Source organism: Anastrepha obliqua, chromosome 3 (assembly GCF_027943255.1).
Source record: "Anastrepha obliqua isolate idAnaObli1 chromosome 3, idAnaObli1_1.0, whole genome shotgun sequence".
NCBI classification, from domain to species: domain Eukaryota; kingdom Metazoa; phylum Arthropoda; class Insecta; order Diptera; family Tephritidae; genus Anastrepha; species Anastrepha obliqua.
The window spans coordinates 30,859,270-30,884,552 of NC_072894.1; the positions used below are offsets into that span (position 1 = coordinate 30,859,270).

General features: G+C 40.3%; 1 protein-coding gene across 1 annotated transcript in view; it reads right to left on the reverse strand.

The window, feature by feature from the left end:
* LOC129242692 (uncharacterized) overlaps nucleotides 1–25,283 on the reverse strand; it is a 108,193-nt gene that overhangs the window by 49,262 nt on the left and 33,648 nt on the right. Inside the window, exons 2-4 of the mRNA XM_054879486.1 lie at nucleotides 21,999–22,135; nucleotides 2,562–2,749; nucleotides 1,955–2,058 (exon numbers count right to left, since the gene is read on the reverse strand). Of these exons, the coding sequence (XP_054735461.1) occupies nucleotides 1,955–2,058; nucleotides 2,562–2,749; nucleotides 21,999–22,135 (429 nt within the window). The remainder of the gene's footprint in view (nucleotides 1–1,954; nucleotides 2,059–2,561; nucleotides 2,750–21,998; nucleotides 22,136–25,283) is intronic.

Consider the following 25,283-nt stretch of genomic DNA (forward strand, 5'->3'; position numbering starts at 1 on the left):
GTGGACTAGAACGTCTCTCAGGTTTCTATATGCCGCTTCTGAGCACAACCTGTGCCTAATAGCTTCGTAAATCAGCATATTTTGGGAATTCTGCTCTGACGATTTTTTCAAAATCTCAGAAGACTCTATAAGTTTTTATGTAACGGTTGTTACAAAACACTTATTCATTTCGAAAGTGACGGTGTCGCACCTACACGTAATTATCTTTTTACACGATAGATACATTCACAAAAAACCCGTATAAAAAATTAGTGGAAAAAGAGAATTAGGTGGAAACAATATTAAAAACTCTTTTTAGAGTCAAACGCTTCGTACATGCGTCGAAAAATCTCACTCTATTTGCTCTATGAGATTCAAGAAAAATTCATAAAGTATTGAAAATCGTGTTAAATGTAAACAATTCGTGTAAAAAGGACGACCTTTAACAACCTGCGCTCAACTCCTGCAACGATGGGCTTCGCGTCAACTCAACGATTGCTGAGTAAATACGCAAACTTGTTAGGTCGCGAAACCCTTCTGGTCATGAGTGGATCGGAGGCGTTCGAGGGATATTCTAATGATTACAAAATCTCAGCTCTCAAAATTTGTAGGCGTCCTCACGGGCACTATCCACGAGGTATACATGCCGAGTCTTTTTTGCGACAGCTGTATGGAGGATGAGGTGGAATCACCACACATCACTTTCTCCTTAGCTTCCCCGTTCTCGCGTGACTAAGATTTAAGCCTTTTGACTCTCACTTTTTTCCTGCGCCTGCTGGTAAAGCAGGCCTTGATATCAAAAATCTGATGGACTTCATCAGCAGCATAAAGCGGTTAATATAACCGCAAATTAGTCACCGTTCGTATTCCATAAATACTCAACCCCCGCCTTGAATTATCCAAATTCAATCAGTTATAAAACTGTACACCTGAGATTTTTTTAAAACTTCTTCAAACTGTTACTTAATTATACTGAAATTCAATCAGCTATGAAACTGTGTACCGGATGTTTGTTTTTTAATTATTCACATAGAAAAAAATATTTGGCCGAGTTGCTTTCCCTATGTGTAGTGTTCTTCTTGATGTTGTTCTACAAATGGAGGAGGTTTTCATGAGAAGCTTTTTGATGGCAGAAATATACGCGGAGGTTTGCCATTGTCTGCCGAGAGGCTACCGGTATTAGAAACAACTTTTCCTATTATTTGATGCTAATGCATGGAGATTCGAACTTACACACTCCCGAATAGTAGTCACGCATTAACGCATTCGGTTACAGCGGCCGCCAGTTTATTATACCCAAATTCAATCAGCTATGAAACTGTTTAAGCATATCTAAAATTTTGTCTACAAATTTTGATTAAAAAGAGTGAAATTTTGAAATTTTTTTTAATTTGCACAGACTTGAATTTATATGGTTTTTGTAAGAGAATGACCTATATATTCATTAAAAATTATTAAAACTAAACAAATAAACTGTCAAAACTAGTGAATAAGTCCTAATACTATACTATGGCGCGTTAAGCCATATAAGAAATATTCCTATGACCAACAAAAAAAAAAAATTAAACTATGAAAAAGTTAGTCGTACTCTCTACCAACTATCAATAACTTTTTATGCAGCCAAAATATGTTGTTAAAAGTTACACATTTCAAAAGTTTCACTATTTTTAAAGTTTTCGTTAGCTATTTGTATGCGTGCATGTGCATTGTTGCTCCCAACAGAATAGCTTTGGTTGATTTTAATGTTTTTAATCTCAGTGTTTGTTTTTTTCAAATCCATTTAACCTATGGAAACCTACGCAGCCAACCAACGAAGTGTATAAAAGTTCACTGGAGAAACACATTGGGGAGGAAGCAAAACAATGATGCAGGAAGCTAGAGCGGATGAAAGGAACTGGTGGGTGGTATGGGGGCTGGTTGATATCGTACACAGTAAGGCATTCGTGCTTTTTCAATTGCATTTGCTTTTATTTACCTTCGAGCTTGATGCCGCCATAGCGAGTTACCGAGCTGTCCTTCGACAAAACCTTGTATCTGATGCGAAAGTCGAAATTATAACCGCTCTGATCCCGCGCCAACCTGTTTACCGTTTGCGACACAGTATAGATGATGCGACAAAGTTAACCAGCATGCCAGTGGGCCAGCGAGCAAACGTGGAATCACAATGGCGGATCGCAGGGGGCGTCAATGTTGCCATTGTCAAGTAGCAGATATGGAAATAGGTAAATGGAAATGAAAAAAATTGAATAGATTTCGAATGAGAAATGAGAACAAAAAGAGAAAAAAAAAACAGAAAAAACAGTTAAGACATAATGGCATGAAAATGAATACTACTGAGAGAAAATGAAATGCAATGAAATCAAATGTAATGGAGTAACAAGTAGTTTCTCGTTTGTGCAGAATGTTAAGCAAAAAGTTTTTAGTACGAATTAGTATTGCATTTGAAATTTCAATTTGTCTCTTAATCAAGGATGAAAGAGGATGCAAGTTAAGTCTAAAATGAATAGTTGATGGTGGATACAAGCAACGGTAATCAATAAACTAACATAAATTGAAAAAAAATAAACAAAAAATCCACTTACTTATTCAATTTGATTGTGAAAATCAATGATCTGGTTTCGCTGTAAAATAGTACTGGTCCCCACGACGTGCCACACCACATTCCACCGATGGGAGTGCGAGCCGACTCGGCGATCTGCATATACCCATCCGGGCAGCCGTCATGCAGATATGAAGTGAAGCGTCCAATCGTAAAGCTATCAAGTGTCACCTACAATAAAAGAGAAAAGTAACAGATACGGAAATGGTTAGAGATAAGCCAATAACAAATTTATGCACATATGAATTTATATAAAATACATATGAATCTAAGAGTTCTAAAAACTTCCATATGCATGTTAGAGCTTATAAAGGGTGCAAAAGATAATCAACAAAAACTTAAGTGGTCCCGGTGGTCTAGAGCTCAAAAATTAGGGTATTTTCAGGATTTTTTTTACAATAAATTAAAAATTTAAAACAAATTTTTATACAAATTTTTAGGCCTTTTATTTAACTGCTTTTACATGCAAATATGAAACATTTTTTTTTTAATTTTAATAATTTAAAAATGGCGCTGAAGTTGACCCCCTGAACCTGAACGTTGCTGTCCATTTTGGCTTTTCTATTTATCTGAAACACAAAAATCAAAAAAATTGTTAATAAGTATAACTGTAGCTATGCCTCGCTACTAGAATAAAAAAAATTGACAAAATGACGCGGTCTTGAGTTTGACACTCTATTGGGGATTTTTCAGTTTTTTAATAAAAAAAATACGAAATAATTCAAATAATAAATGATTCTAATACGAGGGATAGCCATTGATGTTGTAAAAAACATATTAAAATTTCATACGATTCGGTTGAATAATTTTTTTTTCGACAACACCAGGCTGAAAAAAGTCGTGAGTTTAAGGCAGAGGAGCGTACAGCACTCAGACAAAATTAAATCCATTGTACTGCCCTCGGATTCCCTTTTTAATTTTCTTTAAATCTACTCAACCTCCGAAGAAATCCGAGTAGATCTTGTGGTGCCAAGGAGCCTAAGTAGTCGCTTCTTAACCCATCAGTGCCAAAGATCTCAAGCCTGATTAGAGCGAAGGTTGGGCAAACGCACAGAAAGTGGTTCACCGTCTCATCCTCCTCTCCACATGCTGGGCAGAGTCTACTGTCTGAGATGCCCACCTTTTCCATGTGCTTTGCCCATAAAAATTGGCCTGTCATCAGTACAACGAGCCTCCTACAGTCCTTTCTGCTTATTGACAGGAGGAACTGCGGCAGTCGATCGGACCTGACAGGTAACATCAGTTTTGTCCATCTGCAGAATCTCTCAGCTTGCTAAGCTCGCTTGTGGGTTAGAGAGCCCCGTTTGCTAACTGTGGTTTTGATGGCTCCGGGCCAAGAAAGTAGGCCTCAGAGCCCAAAGAGCCAGAGATTTCATTATCCGCCCATGTTACCATCAGGCTATTATGTCTACCGACATTCTTTAGCCTGGATTTACAAGATTCGACTACCCTTGAAGTGGTTTGGAAACTGTCTAAGGCCATGAGCGCAGCTTGGCTGTCGCTGTAGACACATTTAGATCTACCTCTCCATCTGTTTCCCACAACAAAGTTCATCGCTTCTTAAACAGCATACACCTTCGCTTAAAACGCAGAGGCATGCATTCCAAGAGCAAATACCAGTTTTGTTCTGCTGGATTCCACCCAGACCCCAGAGCCGGAGCCGTGCTCGGTCCTGGAGCCATCCGCGAAAATGCGAAAACAGTGTTTTCCGGGCTCATTTTCTGAGTTTGACCACAGTTGAGCCTTTGGCAGCACCACACTGTATCTCTTGTCAAGCACGACTCTGGATGGCATGGAGTCAAGGGGTATGGCAAGGACCTTTGGATTGAAGTCCATGCCTACTCTGTTGGCCAATGGGGGGTCGTACCAATTCCCATTGTGTTTCAGCCTGCAGAAGCCCTTCACGGCCTCTCCTTGGATGAAAACATGAAGTGGTGGTAGACTAATCAGGGCCTATAATGCCGGGCCTGAGTAGTCGGAAAAGATCCTACGCAACAGATGGCCACAGTGCGTTGTAGTCTCGATAAGGTCCTCCTGACTCCTACGAGGGAGAGTCTACTCATCCAAACCACTGACACATAGGTGATAATAGGTCTTATCATAATCATGTAGATTCATAGGATCTTGCTAGGATATCTTAGTTTCAACGTGTGACTTCCAAAGAAGTTTACTATCGAGGATTACTCCAGGATATTTAATTTCCTTTGATAGCTGTATTATGACTGCTTTTAGCTTAGGCAGAATGAGTTCATCAAGCTTCCTCCTTTTGGTGAAGAGGACAATGCTAGTCTTGGTGGGATTTGCCGATAGTTCATTCGCACAGCACCAACTGTCAATAATATCCAGAGTTTTCTGCCCTTTCCTACAGATGTTCATAAGCGAAGGGCCAGTTGCCAAACAAGCATATGCTTGTGTGTAGACCTCCGAGTCGTTTAAGGCGGTGAGCAAGAGATCGATCACCATGCCCCAGAGCAATAGAGACAGCACACCGCCTTGGGGACCACCTCTATTAACCCCGAATGACACCAGAAGATCTTCCTCTGCTCGCACCGAGACGATTCTTTGGGCCAGCATCGAACGACTCCAACTCACTAGCACCCGGTCTACGCCGTGTCTACCAGCAGAGTCGCACATACTGTCAAACGCCCTCTCTTAAAAGATGCCCACAGCGTAGTCCCTCCTGACCAGCTCTACCCTAATAACAAGATTTTGCAGTGCCGACTCGTAAGATTTTCCACTTTGATAGGCATACTGAAATGGATTTCCTAAGTGACCCCAGCTTTGCAGTTGGGTCCCTTTTCAGGATCCTAACCAATTTCGCCGTGCTATTTAGAGATTCAATACCGCTGCAGAATTCCCTATAGGAGGATCTTTTCGATTCTCGAATAAGTCTCTTGTAGATCTGCTGAACATTACAGTATCGCTCCTAGTCCTCAGCAAGGTTAGTCTTGAAGGCCCGGTTTAGAAGTTTCTCTACCTAGTTAATGGGCTATAGAAGCTATAATATTGGGCATTTCCATATGGAAATTTCACAGTATAGTATGTTCTTAAGATACTATACTTTAGACATATTGAAAAGCAAAAAATCGAATTTTTGAAATTTCTAGACCACCAGGTCCCCTTAATCGACTGTTCGATTTTCTGTGAGTGGAATAGCTAAATGGCGCATAATTTTGTAGAAGGATTTTTTTATAAGCGCTTGCTTGGTCTTAGCAAAAAATACAACATGAATGCTCTCTCAATTTAAGTATTAGTTTTCTTCTATAGACTTTGGTTTTTCCTTTTCTAACCCAACTGTGAAGCTCTTTGTTTTAAGCTCTTTAAATTTTAGACTCTTCCTTTAACATTTATATACAATATTTATTTTTGTGTTTTGCTTATGCTTAGATTTATCATGCGAGGAGTAATCTCGAACGAAAAACTTAGCTGGTGGCTGAACATTCAAGAATGGATGAGGGAAGCAGAAAGTGCTCCTTTGCCTGCAAATTTATGCAGTCCGCAACCTAAATATACTTATAAAAGGCGGCTATATGAGTAATTTTATTACACGGATCGGTAGTTTAGTGGAAAGCTCTAGAGAGAGAATACAACATCAAATTACTTGGCAGAGTTCAAAAATCAACCTATGCAATAACAGTCGGTGCAATCAGATAATGTCCTAGGGAGGCTCTTAACGCACTGGCACACGTTATTTGGGTAGATCTACATATCAAGAGAATGGCTACCATTTACATTTACGTTAAATGACGCGGGTCGCTGGAGGGAAGAAACGTATGCCAGTCTTTTGTTGTGACAAACTCAGTTCACCTCGGGAAGGACTGATTCCAACGATATTCCAACGGTGACATTCAAGAGGCCACTCTCTTTCCATCTCGGCAGGACTGGAATAAGAGATATTTCCTAAACAACTTGGACACTACAGCTGGTTTATGTTCTCATAGAATTAAAATTGAAATGTCTGTGCGTCTTCTCTTTACTTGCAGTGTCTTTCAGGCGGAAGTACTGGCAATAGGGGAAGCTTATAGACCACTAATTGCAGACTTATCTTTCAAGTGGAATATCGCTAGTCCCTCGAATGGCAAAGCTGCTATTGAGGCATTGGATTAAGTTACAATAACCAAAAAGTCTTACCACCTTGAGTGTAAACCCTAAAGTTATCTGTGTGCCGGGTCATCGGAGCATTGAAGAAAACGAAAACGCGAATGAACTGGCAAGAGGCGGACCTGTTGTGAATAACACTCTTACAGAATCGGACTTCACACTACTGGGGGTAATCAAGAATGGAATTTCCTTAATATATACACATAACTCGGAATGCAGACGGAGGGACCAGACAACTTAAAAAATTAGCAAAACGTTATGGCCCATCTACAACTACAAAAAGGCATCAATACTGACAAATATGAAACATCGGGATGCTTGGAGACTTACGGCAGTCATAACTGGCTTTTGGTTTGTCGGAGAACAAGCCGCCAAATGGGAATTTTTTTTAGTCATGCCGTAAAGAACCGATAAATAATTTGGTAGCGTGGATGTTGCAACAAAATGGGGCGGAAGCGCTCTCTGCAAGCTGGAGTGTGAGCCGATTGGCAAATCTTCTGGCTGTCTGTACCGATTGCAACTTTTCGATGTCGGACATGTTTTCGTTTCGTATACATATCTAAAACACTAGAAGCGTGTCTTCCATCTATCGCACCCAGCTTGATGGATTATTTCGTGATAGAATCTAGAACTACAGATCACATTGGCTCTGGTGAAGCTGAACCGAAAGTGCTTGGCGGCGAAGTCTCTCTCCCACCATAAATCCAACCGCAAATTCGGTCTCCTTTACAAGGCAACTATAGTAAACGTCCCAAGGTCTTATGTTATTCTTGCCTCGCCATGCCCACCGCATCTCGGGCATGGCGGCAATTTCAGCCCTCACTCTTAAAAAATAATATAAAGAATTGGAGCGTACACTCCTGTTAGGTGTTTGGCCGAGGTCCTCCTCCTAGTTGTGGCGTGTATCTGATGTTGTTCCCTTACTCTTACGAAGACATCAACCAGCCGTGCAGAGTCACCTTTCCCATTAAGGGAGAGTCACTGGGCAATCCAGGTGCATGCCCTTAGTTCGTTTGTCGTGGTCGTCATCAGAGTAGGCAGTTCTCATCCGAGTCTTTGCTATGTGGCGGGCCCCGAACTCAGCGCACAACCAGACATCCCGAGCTGTTTTCCTTCTCTCAGTAGCTCGCTCAGAACCGAGTGTTCGATAGCTACCCAGCGGATACTTATGTGAAGCCCGGAGGTGGTGAGCTGTTTGAATCGCAAGTAGAATGGCGAATGACGATTAGAGATTTTCTCCACTTGCGTGGACGTCTACACACGCGAGCAATCTAGAACTGAATTCATTCACTATTCGAATTTGGTAGGTATACATTTTTTCTATTTTTCTAGACCTCACACATTTTTGTTCGCCTTTAAACTCATACCCAATATTCAAAATTTATTGGTTTGTAACGCGAGCGAACCAAGTCGAATAAATACCTATGAGTGCACCATATATAAGCATCAAAAGTAAATACCTAGCTTGTATGTATGTGCATATGTGTGCTGTGCATCGAGTTTCAGGTTTGTTGAAATAGCAAGCAATTCTGTATCAGGTACCACGGCGAGTGAGTGCCTAATACTTGATAGAGCTGTTGCCTGCTTGAAACAAATAAATTTCCATTGAAGGTGTGAATAATAGCGTGGATGCTCATAGTGAATGCGAAGTGGAGGGGCTGCGCAATAACCCTAGAAAACAGAAACAGAACTACTACAAACACACCTTGCAGATGAGTTTCGAGTTACAAAGCTGTTCGGACATTGAGTGAAATATTTACTCGCTGAAGTGCAGTATCGTGGAAAGTATTGCATTTCAACAGATACCTGAATGTATAGTATTTCATGTGTATATAAGTACATACCTATATACTATCCTATATGTATGTATGCGACCATGTACGTATACTCGTAATAACTATATTCCTTTGGCACTTTGCGTTTACTTTGCCAACACTTCGTTTGTTAGCACTGCTGGCGTTTGATGTTAACACCCAGCTGTCAGTATGTTGCACGTTCACCATTTGCAACTCAGTGTGAAATTCGTAGTTGTCGGTTGGTATTAATGGCACATTAGTTGGCTGTGAGAGCTGTGGTAGTGTTGAAGTTTGTTTATTTTCACACAGATTATGGGTGTTTGTGTGTTGTATTTGCTTTAAGCAGAAAATTAGTTATTTTTTCTAATCGAATTATGCATTTCAAATTTGAATGGTTTTGATAATTTAATTAAAATTGATTGTCACAGCATAATCCTCTCTCCATGTTAGCTTAGAGTTACACAGTGCAAAGCACAGAGAACAAACAAAGCAGAAATAACAAGTTCTGACGAGGGCTTATGCTATGTCTGGCATACACGACGTATTTACTGTACTGTTTTAAAGCTTCCGTCTGACATTTTGCTTCTTCGTAGTTCCTTTAGCTCTTGGTGGATCTCAGGGTCACGGCAAGAGGTCATCAAAACTTTTTCAAGCGTGCGTCTCTCCTTGTACTATATTTAGGTCTCCCGTGCTGTGGCCTCTTCTCTGTTGGTTTCACTTTAGTGATTGGCCGAAGATCGCGTTCAATGGCTTCCGCGGGGCATGATCAACTCAGTAAATGGTAGATAGGTAGGTGAAATGGTTGAAGTGTACCTGGTGCTCCTTAAGTAGCGCTAAAACGCCGTTTTTATACCATTATGAAACCTCCAACAGGCAGATATATACAGCCAAGCAGAGTTGCTGATATAATGGAGAAGATTGATTGGATTTAGATTGGCGCACTGCCTTAGGCTGTCGAAGAAAGGAGCTCCCAGTGACCTTAGTCGTCTAGCTGCCAAACCCGTACATTCACAGAGAAAATGCTCTACAGTCTCCTTCTCTAAAAGGTCCCCACAGCTTGTTTAATGGGGGTTAAATGGTAACCCTAGCATTTCCGCGTGTGTGCCGACCATCCAGTGACCGGTAAACACAGTTACTAGTTTGGAAATTGAATGGCGCGGAGTCCAAAGAACTTTCTGAGCCCTTCGTATATCGTATTGGGGTCAAAGGGATTTCGAAATAGCACTTGAAGAAATGAAGCCCCATCTTTTCTGTGCTTTCCTGAGAAATAATTTGTGCACTTTCCCTTTAACAACTGTCAAGGGAATGCCGATGACCGGGTAGCAGGTCTCTGAGGCCAATTCAGTCCCCTTCCTGGCAAGCTCATCAGAAATTTCATTTCCCTCTATGTGCTTATGTTCTTGAGCCCATATCAGAGAAATGTTACCTGCACATCCAAGAGATTTGATTTTCTCCTTATAGGAGTTTACTAATTTCGTTCTTCCCCATGGCGTTGTCAGAGCCCTAGTCGCGGCTTGACAACCGGAGAAAATGTTAATATCTCCGTCGCTCCGCGTTCCTTAAGCATTTTGCATGCCTGCAAGATCGCAAAAACTTATGCTTGAAAAACACTAGCAGTGTTTGACAGTTTAAAGGAGATAGATAAATTTGCTGATTTAGATAAAACCTCTGCTCCGACTCCCGATTCCATCTTGGAACCGTCAGTGAAGACTGAGGTGCAAGCTTCAGTGCCGATTTTCCCTTCGATCCAATCCCGCCTCTAAACTCTAGTTTGCGAGAGAGGTTGAGAGATCTGTTCGAAGTTCGGAGAAATACGATGTTAACTGCCCGAAAATTCTACCATGTCCCTTGAGAGATTGCCTCCAGAGACTGATCTCCTTTAACCTGATTGCACTTTGAGCTGCGATGGAAATGATGGAAAAGTCGATGGGAAGTAAGCAAAAGGACATTCAGGGCATCACTGGGGCAAGTTTTACATGCTCCGGTGATGCTAATGCATGCAGTCCTTTGCACCCCGTTGCACTCGGTAAATGACTACGGATTTATTTTCTCGATAATTTGTATTTATCGGCATTCCCCCCGAAGTTTAGTATTATTAGGCCCCCAAAGCTAAAGGATTCTTCGAAGGCACTTCTACACGCATTCTATTGCCATATTTGAGAGAATATCAGTCAGCAATAAAATTTCATAACCATTTGTACATAGTATTATATAAATACGAAATTACAAGACATTTACCTCTGAGGTATAAAATATATTAATCGTATTTATTTACTCTCGACTTCTTTCGTACAAGAGTATTTTTTTCCTTTCAAGGAAAATAGAAAATAATATTTAATAAATAAAATAAATGTTTAACTATTTTCATAGTCACCTGAAAACGCCCCAAAATGAAAAAAAATAAAAAATTTTGATATCTTTTTTATTAATTTCTGATATAATTTTTGGAGGTTTGTGAATCGAAATTAGTCGATATTATCGATAGTAATAGTAGTAGTAGTTACACATATATATATTTTTGAGAAGCTCAAAATATGTTTACAATTATTTTTGTTTATAATATAAGTAAATATTTAAGCTCATACGACATCACAATTCGCCGTCTCTCATTGTCTGTACATAAATACAGGGTGGCTGATGAAAGCCGCTACCAAAAAAAAATTGAATAACTTTTTTTCTTTTTAAGTTATCTGTTCCATTTTTGTTTTAATTTGCAGATTGATCTTTAAAATTTATTAAAATGGATAACTGGGACACGCAAACAAGAATTTGGATAGTCCGCCGCTATCACGCACTGGAGTCCGTAGTTTTGGTACAGAGAGAGTACAGGCGGATGTGTGGCGGCGATCCCCCGAGCAGATGGACCATAATGAGACTGGTGAATAATTTTGCTGAGCAAGGAACAGTCGCAAGAAGGCCTTATCATCGAAACCCACCAGTTCGGACGGAGGAAACGATCGCTGCTGTAGCTGCAGCTATACAAAGCAATCCAAGGGTTTCAACAAGAAGCTTATCTGCTCAACTTGGTGTCAGCCGACAGTCTTTGCAAACAATAATGCACAAAGATTTAGACTTATTTCCCTACAAAATTCAAATGGTTAACAAACTGAATGCAGCAGACTTGCCGATTCGCTTGGAATTTTGTCAGAAGATCCTGCAAATGGTGGAAGAAGACCAAAACATGTTAAACTGCCTTTTCATGTCTGATGAGGCCCATTTAGATTTAAACGGCAATGTGAACAAACAAAATTGTCGAATATGGAGTACTTCTAACCCACAGATACTCCACGAGACGGAATTGCATCCTCTTCGCGTGACAGTGTGGTGTGCGGTTTCTTCACGCTGTATTGTCGGGCCTTATTTTTTTGAAGAAAATGGTCACAGCGTTACGGTTACTGGAGACCGTTATTTGAAAATTCTGAAAGAATTTTTCTATCCAGAACTACGCCGAAAGAGAATTCCTTTCAACTCTGTGTGGTTTCAACAAGATGGGGCAACGTCTCACATAGCCCAGACTGTTATGACAGAGTTGCGACGAAAATTTCCCAATAAACTGATTTCAAAAAACTCCGAATTTCGTTGGCCCCCCAGGTCGCCTGACCTTACTGCACCTGACTTTTTCTTGTGGGGTTTATGTAAACAAGAAGTTTATAAAACAAAGCCAACAAATTTGGATGAACTAAAACAATCCATTCGGGCAACATTGCGGATATTCCTGTCGCAACTCTCAAAGCAGCAATGAACAACTTTTTACTAAGATGCCGCACTTGTGTCAACGAGCATGGGGGGCATTTAAATTCAATTATTTTTAAAACAAGTTAAGCTACATTTAATAAAATTTAATGACCTTCAACTTGAAAAAAAAAAAATCAATTCCATACACTAAAAAAAAAGTTATTTAAGTTTCTTAATGTAGCAAAATTCATCAGCCACCCTGTATTAGTTTGGGGAATAGGTTCGTAGTGATTTCACCGAAGACTTTTATTTAAACAAAAACATAAGTTAATCGATTATATATTTGCCGTTGCCTTTTTACAATCTCTTTCAACCTCTCGACCAATCTGTTGATGCCGTGCCGCCAAAAATCGGCTGGCCAGGTGTTAAAGAAGTTTTTGAGCCAGTTTTTAAGGAACTCTTTGTTATCGAAGGTAACGCCCTTTATATGGTTTGGCAGGGAGCGGAAAAGATGGTAACCGGTCGGTGCAAGGTCTAGTGAATACGGCGGATGCTGATGGATCTCCCATTCGAGCTCTTATAGTGTGGCTTTAGCGACTGTGCAAAATGAGTCCTGGCGTTGTCGTGACCATGCCGATCAGATCTTTTCAGTCGTATAGCCTCATTCACGCGGTGTAGCTGGGCAATGTAGAGCTTCTTGTTGACCGTGGCATTTTTCCCGAGCAATTCCGAGTTCACCATGCCCTCCGAGCCCTACCAAATACATATCATGATCCACTTTGGATGAAGATCCGTCTTGACTTTCGGGTTTGGCGTATCTTCTGGAGCCACCCACTGCTTTCTTCCCTTCATATTGATGTATAGGCACCATTTCTCATTTCCCGTGACGATTTGGTACAAAACGCACTGTTTATGATCGCGTGTTGCTCGATGGCGGGCGAGATGCTGAGAAGCAATTTGAAGGCGATTTTCTTTGTTTTTTTCAATGAGCTCATGAGCCACTCAAGCTCCCAGGCTTCTAATTTTTCGGTAAATCCCATTGAAGGAAGGTGGCTGTGAATCGTTTTATGATCCCAATTCACGACTGGTTTGGCGACCGTTCTCCTTTAAAAGTGATGTGAGACATTCTTCATCGAATACAGAAAGCCTTCGGCTGCGGGACGAGTCATCGACGTCAAAGTCGCCATTTTTGAACTTTACAAACCATTTACGGGCTGTAGACTCGCCTATGACACCTTCTCCATACACTTTGCAAAAGTCCCGGGCGGCTACGGCAACTTTTTGACCTCGATGAGACGCAAAGAAAAGCAGGTATTGAAAAAGTTGGTTTTTGACTCCTGGGTATTTCATTGCTAAGCACGGAAACTAATAAAAAGTTAAATAACTTAAAAATACAATTAATATAGTTTTGTAGAGCAGAAAGAGTTCTATCGAATGAATACTTAACATTTGCCAAAGATCAAACAAATCGTTGTAAAATGAAATAAAATATAACAGCGCTATGAACTTAATGAGATGCACGAATTATTTAGCAATATTTATTTAGAGTTTTACAAAAAACGATATTAATATTGTCACAGAAAAAAGAAGAAACAGAATAATAAGTAATAATAGATGACACGCATAGTGTTGCCAGAAATAACTTCAACACGCCCTCTCAATATGCGGATCATCTAAGCAGTTAAACCAAGTCCAGTACGACATCTTTCGAGATTTACTCGTGCTAATGGTTTTGTCATCACATCCGCAAGCATCTCATGCGTTGATATGTGTGCCAATGTGAATAACCCTTTACTGACGCATTCTCGAACAAAGTGGTGCTTTATGTCGATGTGTTTGGTCCTCGCATGATAAACTGGATCACTCGCCAAACATTGCGCGCCTCTATTATCCACATATATTGTAATATCAGTAAACTCTTTAGTGCCAATCTCGAGCAAGAGGCTACGTAGATAAACTGCCTCTTTAGCTGCTTCTGCCAAACTAACATATTCGGCTTCTGTTGACGAAAGTGCGACAGTACGTTGTTTTTGTGATTTCCAGCTAATGGCTGCATTGCTGAGCAAATATGCATAGCCCGTATAAGAACGACGATCATTTGTGCATCCACCCCAGTCAGCATCGGTGTAACCTATAAGCGGAAGGGCTGTCCTCCGATACACCAAACCTTTATCAGCCGTGCCAGCAAGATACCTTAAGACACGTTTAACCGCATTCCAGTGTGCTTTCGAAGGATCATTTACGAACTGCGCCAATCTTGCCACCGTATTAGCTATGTCGGGTCTTGTGGCAACGGACAAATACATAAGAGCCCCAATTATTTCCCTATATGGATAGGTTTTATCAAGCTTCTCGCAAGATTTATCAAAAACCGTATTACATTCTGACGGCGTAGCTACTGAGTTACACTCACTCATGCCGTATTGTCTCAATAGTTCTAATATGTAACCCATTTGCTTCAAAATAATTACACCATTTTCTTGATGAATCTCTAATCCAAGACAATAGTTGGCTTTGCCGACATCTTTAATGTCGAAATCATTTAAAAGTTGCTTCTTAAATTTGTGAATTATATTTGGTTCGCGTGACGCTATTAGTAAATCGTCCACATATACCAACAACAAAACTAAATTTGAATCGAATTCTCCATAGAATAAACATGGTTCATTCTTTGTGGCTCGTAATCCCATACTTAAAACCTTCAACTTAAGTTTGGAGTACCACTGCCGTCCAGCTTGCTTTAGGCCGTATAGTGCTCTCTTAAGTCGACAGGCGTGGCCACCATTACTTAAATCGTTCAGCATTTTGGATGCTTTTCTACCAATTTCACTCTCCTTATCATTATTTAATATAATTCGTTGCAAAATATCGTATAACATAGTTGGCACTTTCATGAGCACTTTTTCATCTAATGCTCCATTCAGATATGCGCTCACAACATCAAACTGCCAAATTGTGAGGCCAAAGTGTGCCGACAAAGCGAGCATTAACCGTACTGTATCTAATCGTGCTACCGGTGCAAACGTCTCATAGTAATTAACCCCGTATGTTTGACTGCAACCTTTAGCTACAAGTCGAGCTTTTCGCCTCTCTATTTTACCATCTGGCCCACACTTGTTCGTCAGAACAAAACGGCAACCAACTACATCTTCCTTCTCAGTAGTCTTAACAATATCCCACGTATCATTCTTTATAATATTAGTGATTTCGCAGTCCAATGCGTCTCGCCATTCATTGCTTTCGGGCCCACGCAATGCGCTCTGCATATTGACCTCAGCTATACCAACGAAAACATTATCATCAGCAGACTCATACTCGTCTGAAACATTACTGCCTATGTCGCCCTCTGGACTAAATGATAGCGGAACTGATTCTGAATTTTCGCGATACTGAAATAATTTACGCGGTCGTCCTCTCTTTCCAGTTCGCAGTAATTTTGGGGCTCCTGGTGCTCTTTTCATTTCTTTTACATCTTCTTGAACCTTGGCAACAGGTTCACTGCTTCTTACACTCTGGTTATTTGGATGAGGTGAGAACTCCACACTTTTGGGACTGGCGCTATTATTCTCTTCTGCAAATGTTGGCAGCGACAGCAGCTCATCAATATCGCGAGTTGGGGGGGAATAAACCGGTTGTTGTTCATTTATAAACCTGACGTCACGCGCACATATGATTTTATGCTCTTTTGACAACCATACCCGATAACCCTTCTTATCTCGTGGATATCCCACAAACACGCCTTCAAATGACCTGGGAGCAAGTTTACTTTTTGAAGCTACTTTATCTAGTACCATCACCTTAGATCCAAATGTCCTAAAGTACTTTACATTGGGCTTCACTTTGTTCAAACACTCATAAGGCGTCTTCCCTTGTAAACTTCTCGATGGACATCTGTTCCTTATATGACAAGCAGTCGCCACAGCTTCTGACCAAAAACTTCTACGCAGACCGGATTGCAACAAAAGACATCTAGTCATGTCCAGCAATGTCCTATTCATCCTCTCTGCAATACCGTTTTGCTGAGGTGTACGAGGGATGCTCAGTCGACGTGCAATGCCCAAATCTGAAAGATACTTATCAAAATCATTATTTACATACTCACGCCCATTATCGGACTGCAAACACTTTATTTTTAATCCTGTTTGCCTTTCCATGAATTGCTGATACATCTTAAAAGCTTCAAAGACACCAGACTTCTCACGCAATAAGTATATTTCGCACCACCTGGTGCAGTCATCTATGAAGGTAACGAAATATCTTGCTTTGGAAAATGACTGTTCCCTAAACGGTCCAACAACGTCCGAATGCACTATGTTCAAAGGCTTTGAACAAGGTACTCTGCCCTTATTAAAAGTAAGTGCAGACATTTTACCGGCCACACATACTTCGCACTGTGACAATTGCTTAACGTCGCCAAAATCTGATAAAGGAAAGACACCATCATGCATTAACCTTGATAAATCTGCCGCGTTTAGATGACCCAAACGACAGTGCCACTTCAACAGTTCGGAGCACTTCGTTTGAGCAGCAGCGCACTCGCTGTTTTCACGAACAAAGTATAAATCGCCCTTGCGATCTGCAATCAAAGTTGTAACGCCACTTGCATTACATACATAAGCACCTTCTTTGGAAAATGTCACTCTGTGTCCTTTATCGGTAATTTTTGCCACCGAAATTAAATTCGTACGCAACTCGGGCACAAACAACGTGTTCTGAAACTCAATATGCCGTTGACCATTTTCACTCGACACTGACAACTTCACCACGCCTTTGCCTTTAACATCTGCACAAGCCTGACTTGCCAAATTGAGCTTCGCTTTTGACGTATTTTCCATCGTTTTATAATTATATTCATCACCACACAGGTGCGCCGTACATCCACTGTCTAACACCCATCCGCGCTTTAATCGTTTAGTACTCACAGCAAATGTCCCGTCTGTTGTCCCAGAATGGCATGCAACATACGTATCGTCAACACTATATGCTAAACTTTTGGAATTTCTACCGCCTTCATTCTTTGAAGGGCATACGCTGATCTTGTGCCCTAGTACACCACACTTGAAACATCTTATTTCCTTTTTACTTTTAGAAAAATGTTTACGAGCATTTTCACGTGACTTAGCAGTCATTGCTATTACTGTACTGCTCGATGACTGCTGACGTGCTTCGCTCTCTTCCATTATTTTTACTTTAAGCACTTCAGCGGTTGGAAGTGAATCACGTGACTCGATTGCACAACGAAAATTCTCATAAGTAGACGGCAAGCTGTATAGCAGCATAATTGAAAGAAGATCTCCATTTATCTGCACGCTCATGCTCTCCAATTTGTCTACGGCATCAAAAAATTTCGCAATGTGCTCTTTCACATCTTCGCCTTCCGTCAACTTCTGTAGCATTAGCTGCTTCAGTAACGTTGCCTTTCGCGCCGGACCTTTTGACGCGTAAATCGACTCCAATTTGACCCATACTTCTCGTGATGTCTCACATCCACGTACCTGTTTCAATTCAGATGGATGTATAGCCAAAATCAAATCAGCTTTAGCTTTACGGTCATTTTTCAACCATGTGCTTCTCGCAGCAGGCTCGGTTTCTGACGGTATCGCCACATGACCACTTACATATTCCCAAAGATCATTTTTGATCAGCAATGCTTCTACTTGCATGCTCCAAGTATCAAAATTCTCCTTCGACAACAACTCGATCCGGGATGAGCTGGATGCAGAACTCGAGGACATCACGCTAAATGTATCGCTATATTTCTATGCGATTTGATTTACCAAACTTTGAGTTTTCTTGAAAATATTACGCATGAACAAACTATAAGACTAGATACGCTTTATTTTGGACATCTGGGCCCATAACCTAATGAGATGCACGAATTATTTATCAATATTTATTTAGAGTTTTACAAAAAACGATATTAATATTGTCACAGAAAAAAGAAGAAACAGAATAATAAGTAATAATAGATGACACGCATAGTGTTGCCAGAAATAACTTCAACAGAACTTATTCCCCAACCAATAGAATATTGCAATACAGAATTTTAACAGCCGGAGCCTTAAGCAGGGAATATTGTATGATATAAATTTTGTACCCATCCGGAAGCTGGACGCAAGAGGGTATCTGAAATAGACCTTTGCGAAGGAACCAACAGTTTTCAATTTCTACCGGAAAATTAATAATTTTTGCAAATCGTCGTATGCCAATCGTATTCGACACTTGTGAAGTAGACAGCGCCGGTATAGAAACAGATAAGCAATGGAGCGCGTAGAAGTCCAATTAAAGATTTTCAGCAATCAAAATCATATTTTTTTTATTTAGTAAAGAACTAATTCAAAAATGCATTTACTGAAAAAAAAAATTTATTATCATTTAGTTTTTGCATATACGGTATAAATAAATTCCCAGCGCTAGAGTCTTGAAATTTTAGGACTTTAGAGAGCAAATTAACATTTTTAGTTATAACACAAATTAAACTACAACATTTTCTCTTTTGGATTATCTATAAATAAAATTGGGTGTCATGTGCTATGCATATGTGAACAATTTGCTTTGCCGTAGTTTGCCAACAATTTTATTGTTGTTTTTATTTTTCATAAATGATTTGCATAATTTTACTAAAGCGAAATGCCTAAAACTGTGGAAAATTATCTGTAAATAAATGCTTTAGTTTGCATGAGTTCTGCATCAAAGAAAACACCACCAAATTGTTTGCAACAACAGATTTTTTTGCTATGTTTTGCAAAATATGCAAATTTTCCAGCAACATCAAACGCACACAGCCTTACGATTCAAAACACTGCGGCTGCTGTATGGCACCAGGGAGGCATAAAAAGTAGTCGAAAGTGGAGGGAGGAAGTGTGCAAAATGTACGAAAAAAGCAACTTAAATTCCGTACTTCCGTCTTTGAACTCTAGTAAATGCGTTAACACAAAAATTTAAATTTTTTCAAAGCTCACTATGGAATTCGAAATGTAACATGCCAGGATGAAAAGTGTGTACTGCAAAATGTTACCAAGAGTTTTTATCACATCTGGTGGAAGAATTTGGGTTGTTTGCTAGTGGCAGCAAAAATGTAATATATAAAAATGAATATAAATGTGTTTGTGTATTCAAAGCCCATATCAACGTCAAATATGGTCACTCAGTCAAATCCATCAAGGACATATGCAAATACGTCAACAGAGCAGACGGTGTTGCTATAGTTAGGTTAAAATGGTTGCGAAAAGTGTAGGCACACTTTAGCGAGCAAATGAAATTCATCATTTGTGATACCATAGCAAAAGAAATAAAGTGGATACGGTATAACTTTAATACCCTGCGCAGAGGAAACTCTACAGCCACCCAGTCAACTGGCCTTCTGTCTGGAGGATCAACTGGCAGTCCTAGCACCAGAACCGGATGCGGTGGGCCAATCACCTACCAATCTTAAAACAACCTGATAACTGAAATCGCTATGAAGAACGCTATAAGAACTAGAGTGAAGTATCCTGGTGACTGCAGCGCCGGCTTGATGACCCCAACTACGCGGACGACATTTACTTACTATCACATAATTTTTCAGACATGGCAATGCATCTCCAATCGGAACAAGAGGCCGCCGCTAAAATTCGGCTGGTTTGCGACACCTACACTACAATACGCGCCGGTTCTTGATCGATGGTGCACAGCTGGAGGATCACTTCGGTGTAAGGCGTCTCGAGCGAGGATATCAAAAACCACATTAGGAAATCTCTAGCAACATTTGGCTCCCTACGTCCAGTCTGGAAAGCATCACATATTGCACATCGCACAAAGCCGAGGATATTTCTTTCTAATGTCAAATCATCTTTACTGTATGCTTGTGATGCTTGGAATGCAACAGCGGCCGATATAAACGCATTGCAAGTCTTCACTAATCGATGTCTTCGCGAAATCCCGAAAATCTTCTGGCAAAATACAATCCCGAATGCTGATCAGCGGAGAATAACTCAGCAAACCCCAGTATTCCTTGAGATTTGCAGAAGAAAAATGAGCTGGGTTGGTTACGTCCTTCGTAGATAACATGACGACTTAATAGGAGCCGCTATTTAGTGGAATCCCCAAGGCAGCCATAGACGAGGAAGCCCATCGAAAACTTGGAGACGATTGTTGCATTTGGAAATAAGTGCCGTGAGTTTTACCTTGAATGAAGACAAGAGACAGGCGCAGAACAGATCTAGGGAAAGGGGGGGGTCAAGATGCCTAAATCTTAACCTCACAAGAGCAGTGCAGCTAAGGAGAAGGTGCTGAGACTCGTTGAAAGGACTCGAAGTAATGTCGAGTCTCACAGCATGCATACTTCATGGATAGTATCCAGTAAGGACACCTATTAAATTGAAAGACTGAGATTTTGTTAACCTCAGAAGATCCCTCGAACACCTCAGATCGACACATAATAAGAAAAAAATAGCGACCTTACCAGTTCGCGTATTTGCCCAGCACTCGATGAGCTGACGCAACGCCCCCCTTTCAGAAGACCGCAGATGGTCAAGGCGATCTCAATGCTCTCCTTTCGCCAGGAACTACCTCATAGATCCCTCGTCAGATAAATCTTATATCAAAGAATTTGGATGCAATCGAAAGTGAAGACCTTCCCTGATCAATTTCGAGTGCACCGTCATCGAGCCCAGGGCCCTAATTGCCGCTTGGTTATATCAGTGAATATTTACCTTCGTGGCAGTTATTACCCAAGTGGCAATAGTTTGTGTTGATAGATCTGATACGCGAAACGATGAGGTGAGTCGATGTACCATCAGAAATTAGGCTGTTTGGCGTATTTGAGTATTTTTGAGTTTCCCCAGTGTGCTTCGTGAAAATGTACAAAGAGTCTAAGTCATGGCGGACACTGCACGAAATGCTGTTGCAGAACCAGCCTACAAAACATTTACAACATTTTTCACAAAGCATAATTCATCACATTTCCAGGTAATTTCGTTTGATTTGGCGGCTGGAGTCGAATTACATACTTATAATATATGTTTATCAAAGTAGTCAGGGGTATGTTATACGGGCAGCCTGGCCACACACATCTTTTTGACGACTATGAACTTATTTGATTTACTCTTCTACTTGCGATATAAGAAAGTACATACATTAAAAATTAAAAAAAAAGAGGTTGTCTGTAAAGTCGGTTTACTGCCGATAGTTTAAGGTGACAACGTCATAAGAAAATACTCATGTAATGGTGGCAATTTTCAAAACAAAATTTTAATTTTATTTGTTTGATAGATATTTTGTATGGATATAGAGAAGGAGGTAAATGCAATGGCAATGGAATACGTCAAGTTACATTTAAGAAAACGCGAAAAATGACGAAACATTTATCAAATTCATGAAAGACATGTTCAATTTCGATTGTGCATCAGACGTTAATCACTAAGAGGCACCATCATCGATTTGACTTTTTCAAGACACATTACACTCGAAACACGCCCTTTCATTTCCTACTTTTCCTATCATCGTCCTATTCTCAACAGAGAAATAGTTCATTACCATGCACACAGGAAAAAGGTATATGCAAATACAAATGCGTGAATTTATATACATATGCGCTTATACATACATATATATGCTCACTCAAGAAGATAGAGCCAGATGTCGAACGTTGCCGAACGTGGGAGCCATGTGCCTCTTTGTCGTTCGTTCCGCGTTTTCGCTTGCAGTTCAAGCAGGGTAACGCCGCATAGCAAGATAACGACACATTTTTTGGTGCGTGTAGCTGGCTAAATCGAATTATAAGACGTTATCACGTCAAAAAATTGCGGATTTCTTTTATGCCGCAAGTATGTAGGAATATGCTCGATTACCATTATTTTTGTACTAACCTGAACGACATCGCCATGTTGGCCACCTGCGGCAGTAAACGTCAGTATACAAACATACGGTAGTCGATCCTGTTTGGGTCGGTACAGCTCCAAGGAGTAGGTTAATCCGATGTCTCCATAGTAAGTACGATTACAACCTGCAATTGTACGGAAAAAAGAATAATTGTTACAATAAGTAAAAGTTAAAAACCCAGTGTCTGGTGGCAGAAGTACCACTCACAATTTAATTAATTTTAAGAAAATACTAAAACTCCGCTGTAAGTGCACCTCAGAACGTCAAGAGACATGCAAAAGAATAGCAACGGAATTTCCAATTAGCTTGTATGTGCACACTTCCTTAAGACTACTTATGCAAGTAAATGTAAGGAAAAGAGTTTGAGTTGATAGCCGCGAAAGACGAAGATTAAAATTGTCATCACACTTCGCCTCCCGCCTCCCCACTACTTCTTTGTCGTTTGCCTTTTATTAAATTGTGACCAAAGTTGTTGACATTCATTACTTGTCTAGTTGCTTGGCCGCGATCTCCCTCTGTGCTGGTTGCTACAATCCTTTGCACTATCGCTTGTCACTGTGTGCCAGCAGCATTGGAGGTGGTATACGAGTATAATCGGATGGAAGACAATGCAACTGTTGCAGCCACATTGGCTGCTTAAGTAGCATCGCTGTTTGACAACTGCAGTTGCTTCGGTTGAGTGTCTGTGCTGTTGCATGCACCACAGCCGCAACAGGCAACTCAGGCAACTGCAACGACCATTGTCATTAATGTGGTTTTATGTGACTATTTCGGTTTGCTGTATTGTTTTACTTTTAGTCATCTACTCGTAAGTTATTTCAGGCGAAGCTGCTTGCTTTTGTCATAATTCACAGATGCAGAAGCCTTCCTTGTTCTTGCGCTTCTTCAAGATACCATCTATACGTTGCAAGTGCATTAAGTAAGGAAGTGCTAAATTTGGTCCGAATAGAAATTTATAAACACACGCACATTTTATTAAAATCGAATAAGGGCTGATAATTCTTGAAATCAAACAAACTCGTAGCGATAGGGACCAAAAAAAAAGCTTGGGAATGTGTTCGTGAGCTGGGGATTGGCAATAAATGCAATCAAGTCTCTGACAATATAAACATAAACGAACTGAATGAGTAATTTTGTACAATTGCCTGATTATAATAGTCACAATGCCATGAAAGGTAGAGAGTATTTGTTTTATAAATGTCAATGAATGTAAAGAGGTTAGGCCCGTACTTGGTGTCAAATTTAATGTTATGGGCTTCACGGCATTCTTTTTCAATTCTTTAAATATATCATCACCGTTCATCATTGTTGGCTGTACAATCCTAGTCCGGTCTTCTGCTGCAGCATATGCCTTCAATTGGTTCGGTTTCGTGCTTGCGTCCTCCATGCCCGAAAACCAAAAAAACCTGCGTCTTCATCTACACCTTCAATCCATCTGAGTGGCTGCTTCTTCTCTGCCTGTGGCATTTTCCAAAGAGTATTTGTTGGGCTGGCTAATCGATATTAGCCCATAATATGTGACTTGACTCATCTCAGTCTGTTGATCATTCTTGTGGATATTACAGGTATACAGATATTCAGGTATCGTTTTTCAAGCTCATGATTGTAGCGCTTTCGCCATTCACCTTTATCACATATCGCGCCAAAGATTGTTCGAAAAATTCTTCTTTCAAGTATCAGCAATTTCTGTTTATCCGCATTTCCGAGTGATTAGGTTTCGCTACAGTATACAGTATAGGTTAGAATAACAATTAAGCGGTAAAGTGAAACGTTCGCTCTTCTGTCGAAAAGGCGGCTATTGAGGTGATTGCACAAAGAGAAATAGCAGCGGTTCGCTAGTAACTTAAATTCCTTTACGATTTCAAAACTATAACTACCGATGTTTTTGCATTTGACCCACATTGTGCCTGATGAAGTCCGAAGAAGTTTCCAAAGAGCTTCAGTTTTGGCTTCATTTATTTGCATGCCCATATTTTTTGCTGCTCTTTCCATACTCTACAAGGCTTCTTTCAAGCAGCAATGATGCAATAATGTTTATGTCGTCTGCGTACGCCAGAACCTATTTAAATAAAATATTTGCCTTTGTGTTTACGCTTGAATCTCTGATAACCGTTTTCAATTGCAATATTAAAGAAGACACATGAGAGGCCATCCTCTTGCCAGAGTTCGTTCAGGATAACGAACTCTCGCGACACATTTTTTTTGACTCTTACGACGTTCCTTACATTGGTCATAGTCATCCGCGTCAAGCGTATTAGCTTATCGAGAATACCGAACTCGGCCATCGCTGAGAAGTTGCTTTGAAATCTACGAAAAGATGATGAATGCCGTATTCATTAGACTTTTCCAATATGAAAAGTTGGTCAAACGTTGATTTTCCTTTTTGAAAACCGGCCTGGTCGCTACCAATTATGCATTTAGTATGAGGTTTAAGTCTTAATGCTATATAGTTATAATTGGCGCGTACACCCTTTTTGGGTGTTTGGACGAGCTCCTCCTCCCATGAGTCTTGATGCTGTTCCACAAGTTTTAAACCGACCCCGAACGGTAGATAGTTTTTTATGAAAAACTTTATCATGGCAGAAATACACTCTTATATTTGCCATTGCCTACCGAGGGGCGACGGCTTTTTCTTTCTTCATTTTGGTCTTTCACCGAGAATTGGACCTTATTCTCTCTGAATCTCGAATGGTAGTCACGCATCAACCCATTCGGCTACGACGGCTTTAAATTATTTTAAAACAAGATCTTGGCGTGCCTTTTTAAATTTCCTTTGTAAAACACCACGAGCACATATCCGCCTTTTCTAAGCTAATATTTTCCATAAGATTTCACAAAGTTCTTACACCTCAGAAGCCGAAATATCTTACGCACCAACTCCAATTTAGTAACTCGTCTCGATCTCTTAACTTATTTAGTAATAAATACAATTACCTAGTAACAGAACGCCAGTTCTATGTGCTCGTTGTCTATCTTCGCATTTTGCATCCTACTGAGTCCCTTTGATAACCTCATATATAAGTGTAATACATTAATCTTATACTTACTTTATATTACAATTAAGAATAGCATTTGCAAGTTCAAACACAACTTGATGTTTTCATTCAGTAAGTCTGAGTTTGTTTATAACAGAGCCTTTTGCAGGCTAAAACATAATGAGAATAGGGACGGCCCCTGTCCGGAATTTGACAACAAAGTAGGCTTGGACTTCGATGCAACGATTCCCTCCATGACATCAGGAGTCGTACTTGGCCAGAGACTAAATTGTGGTA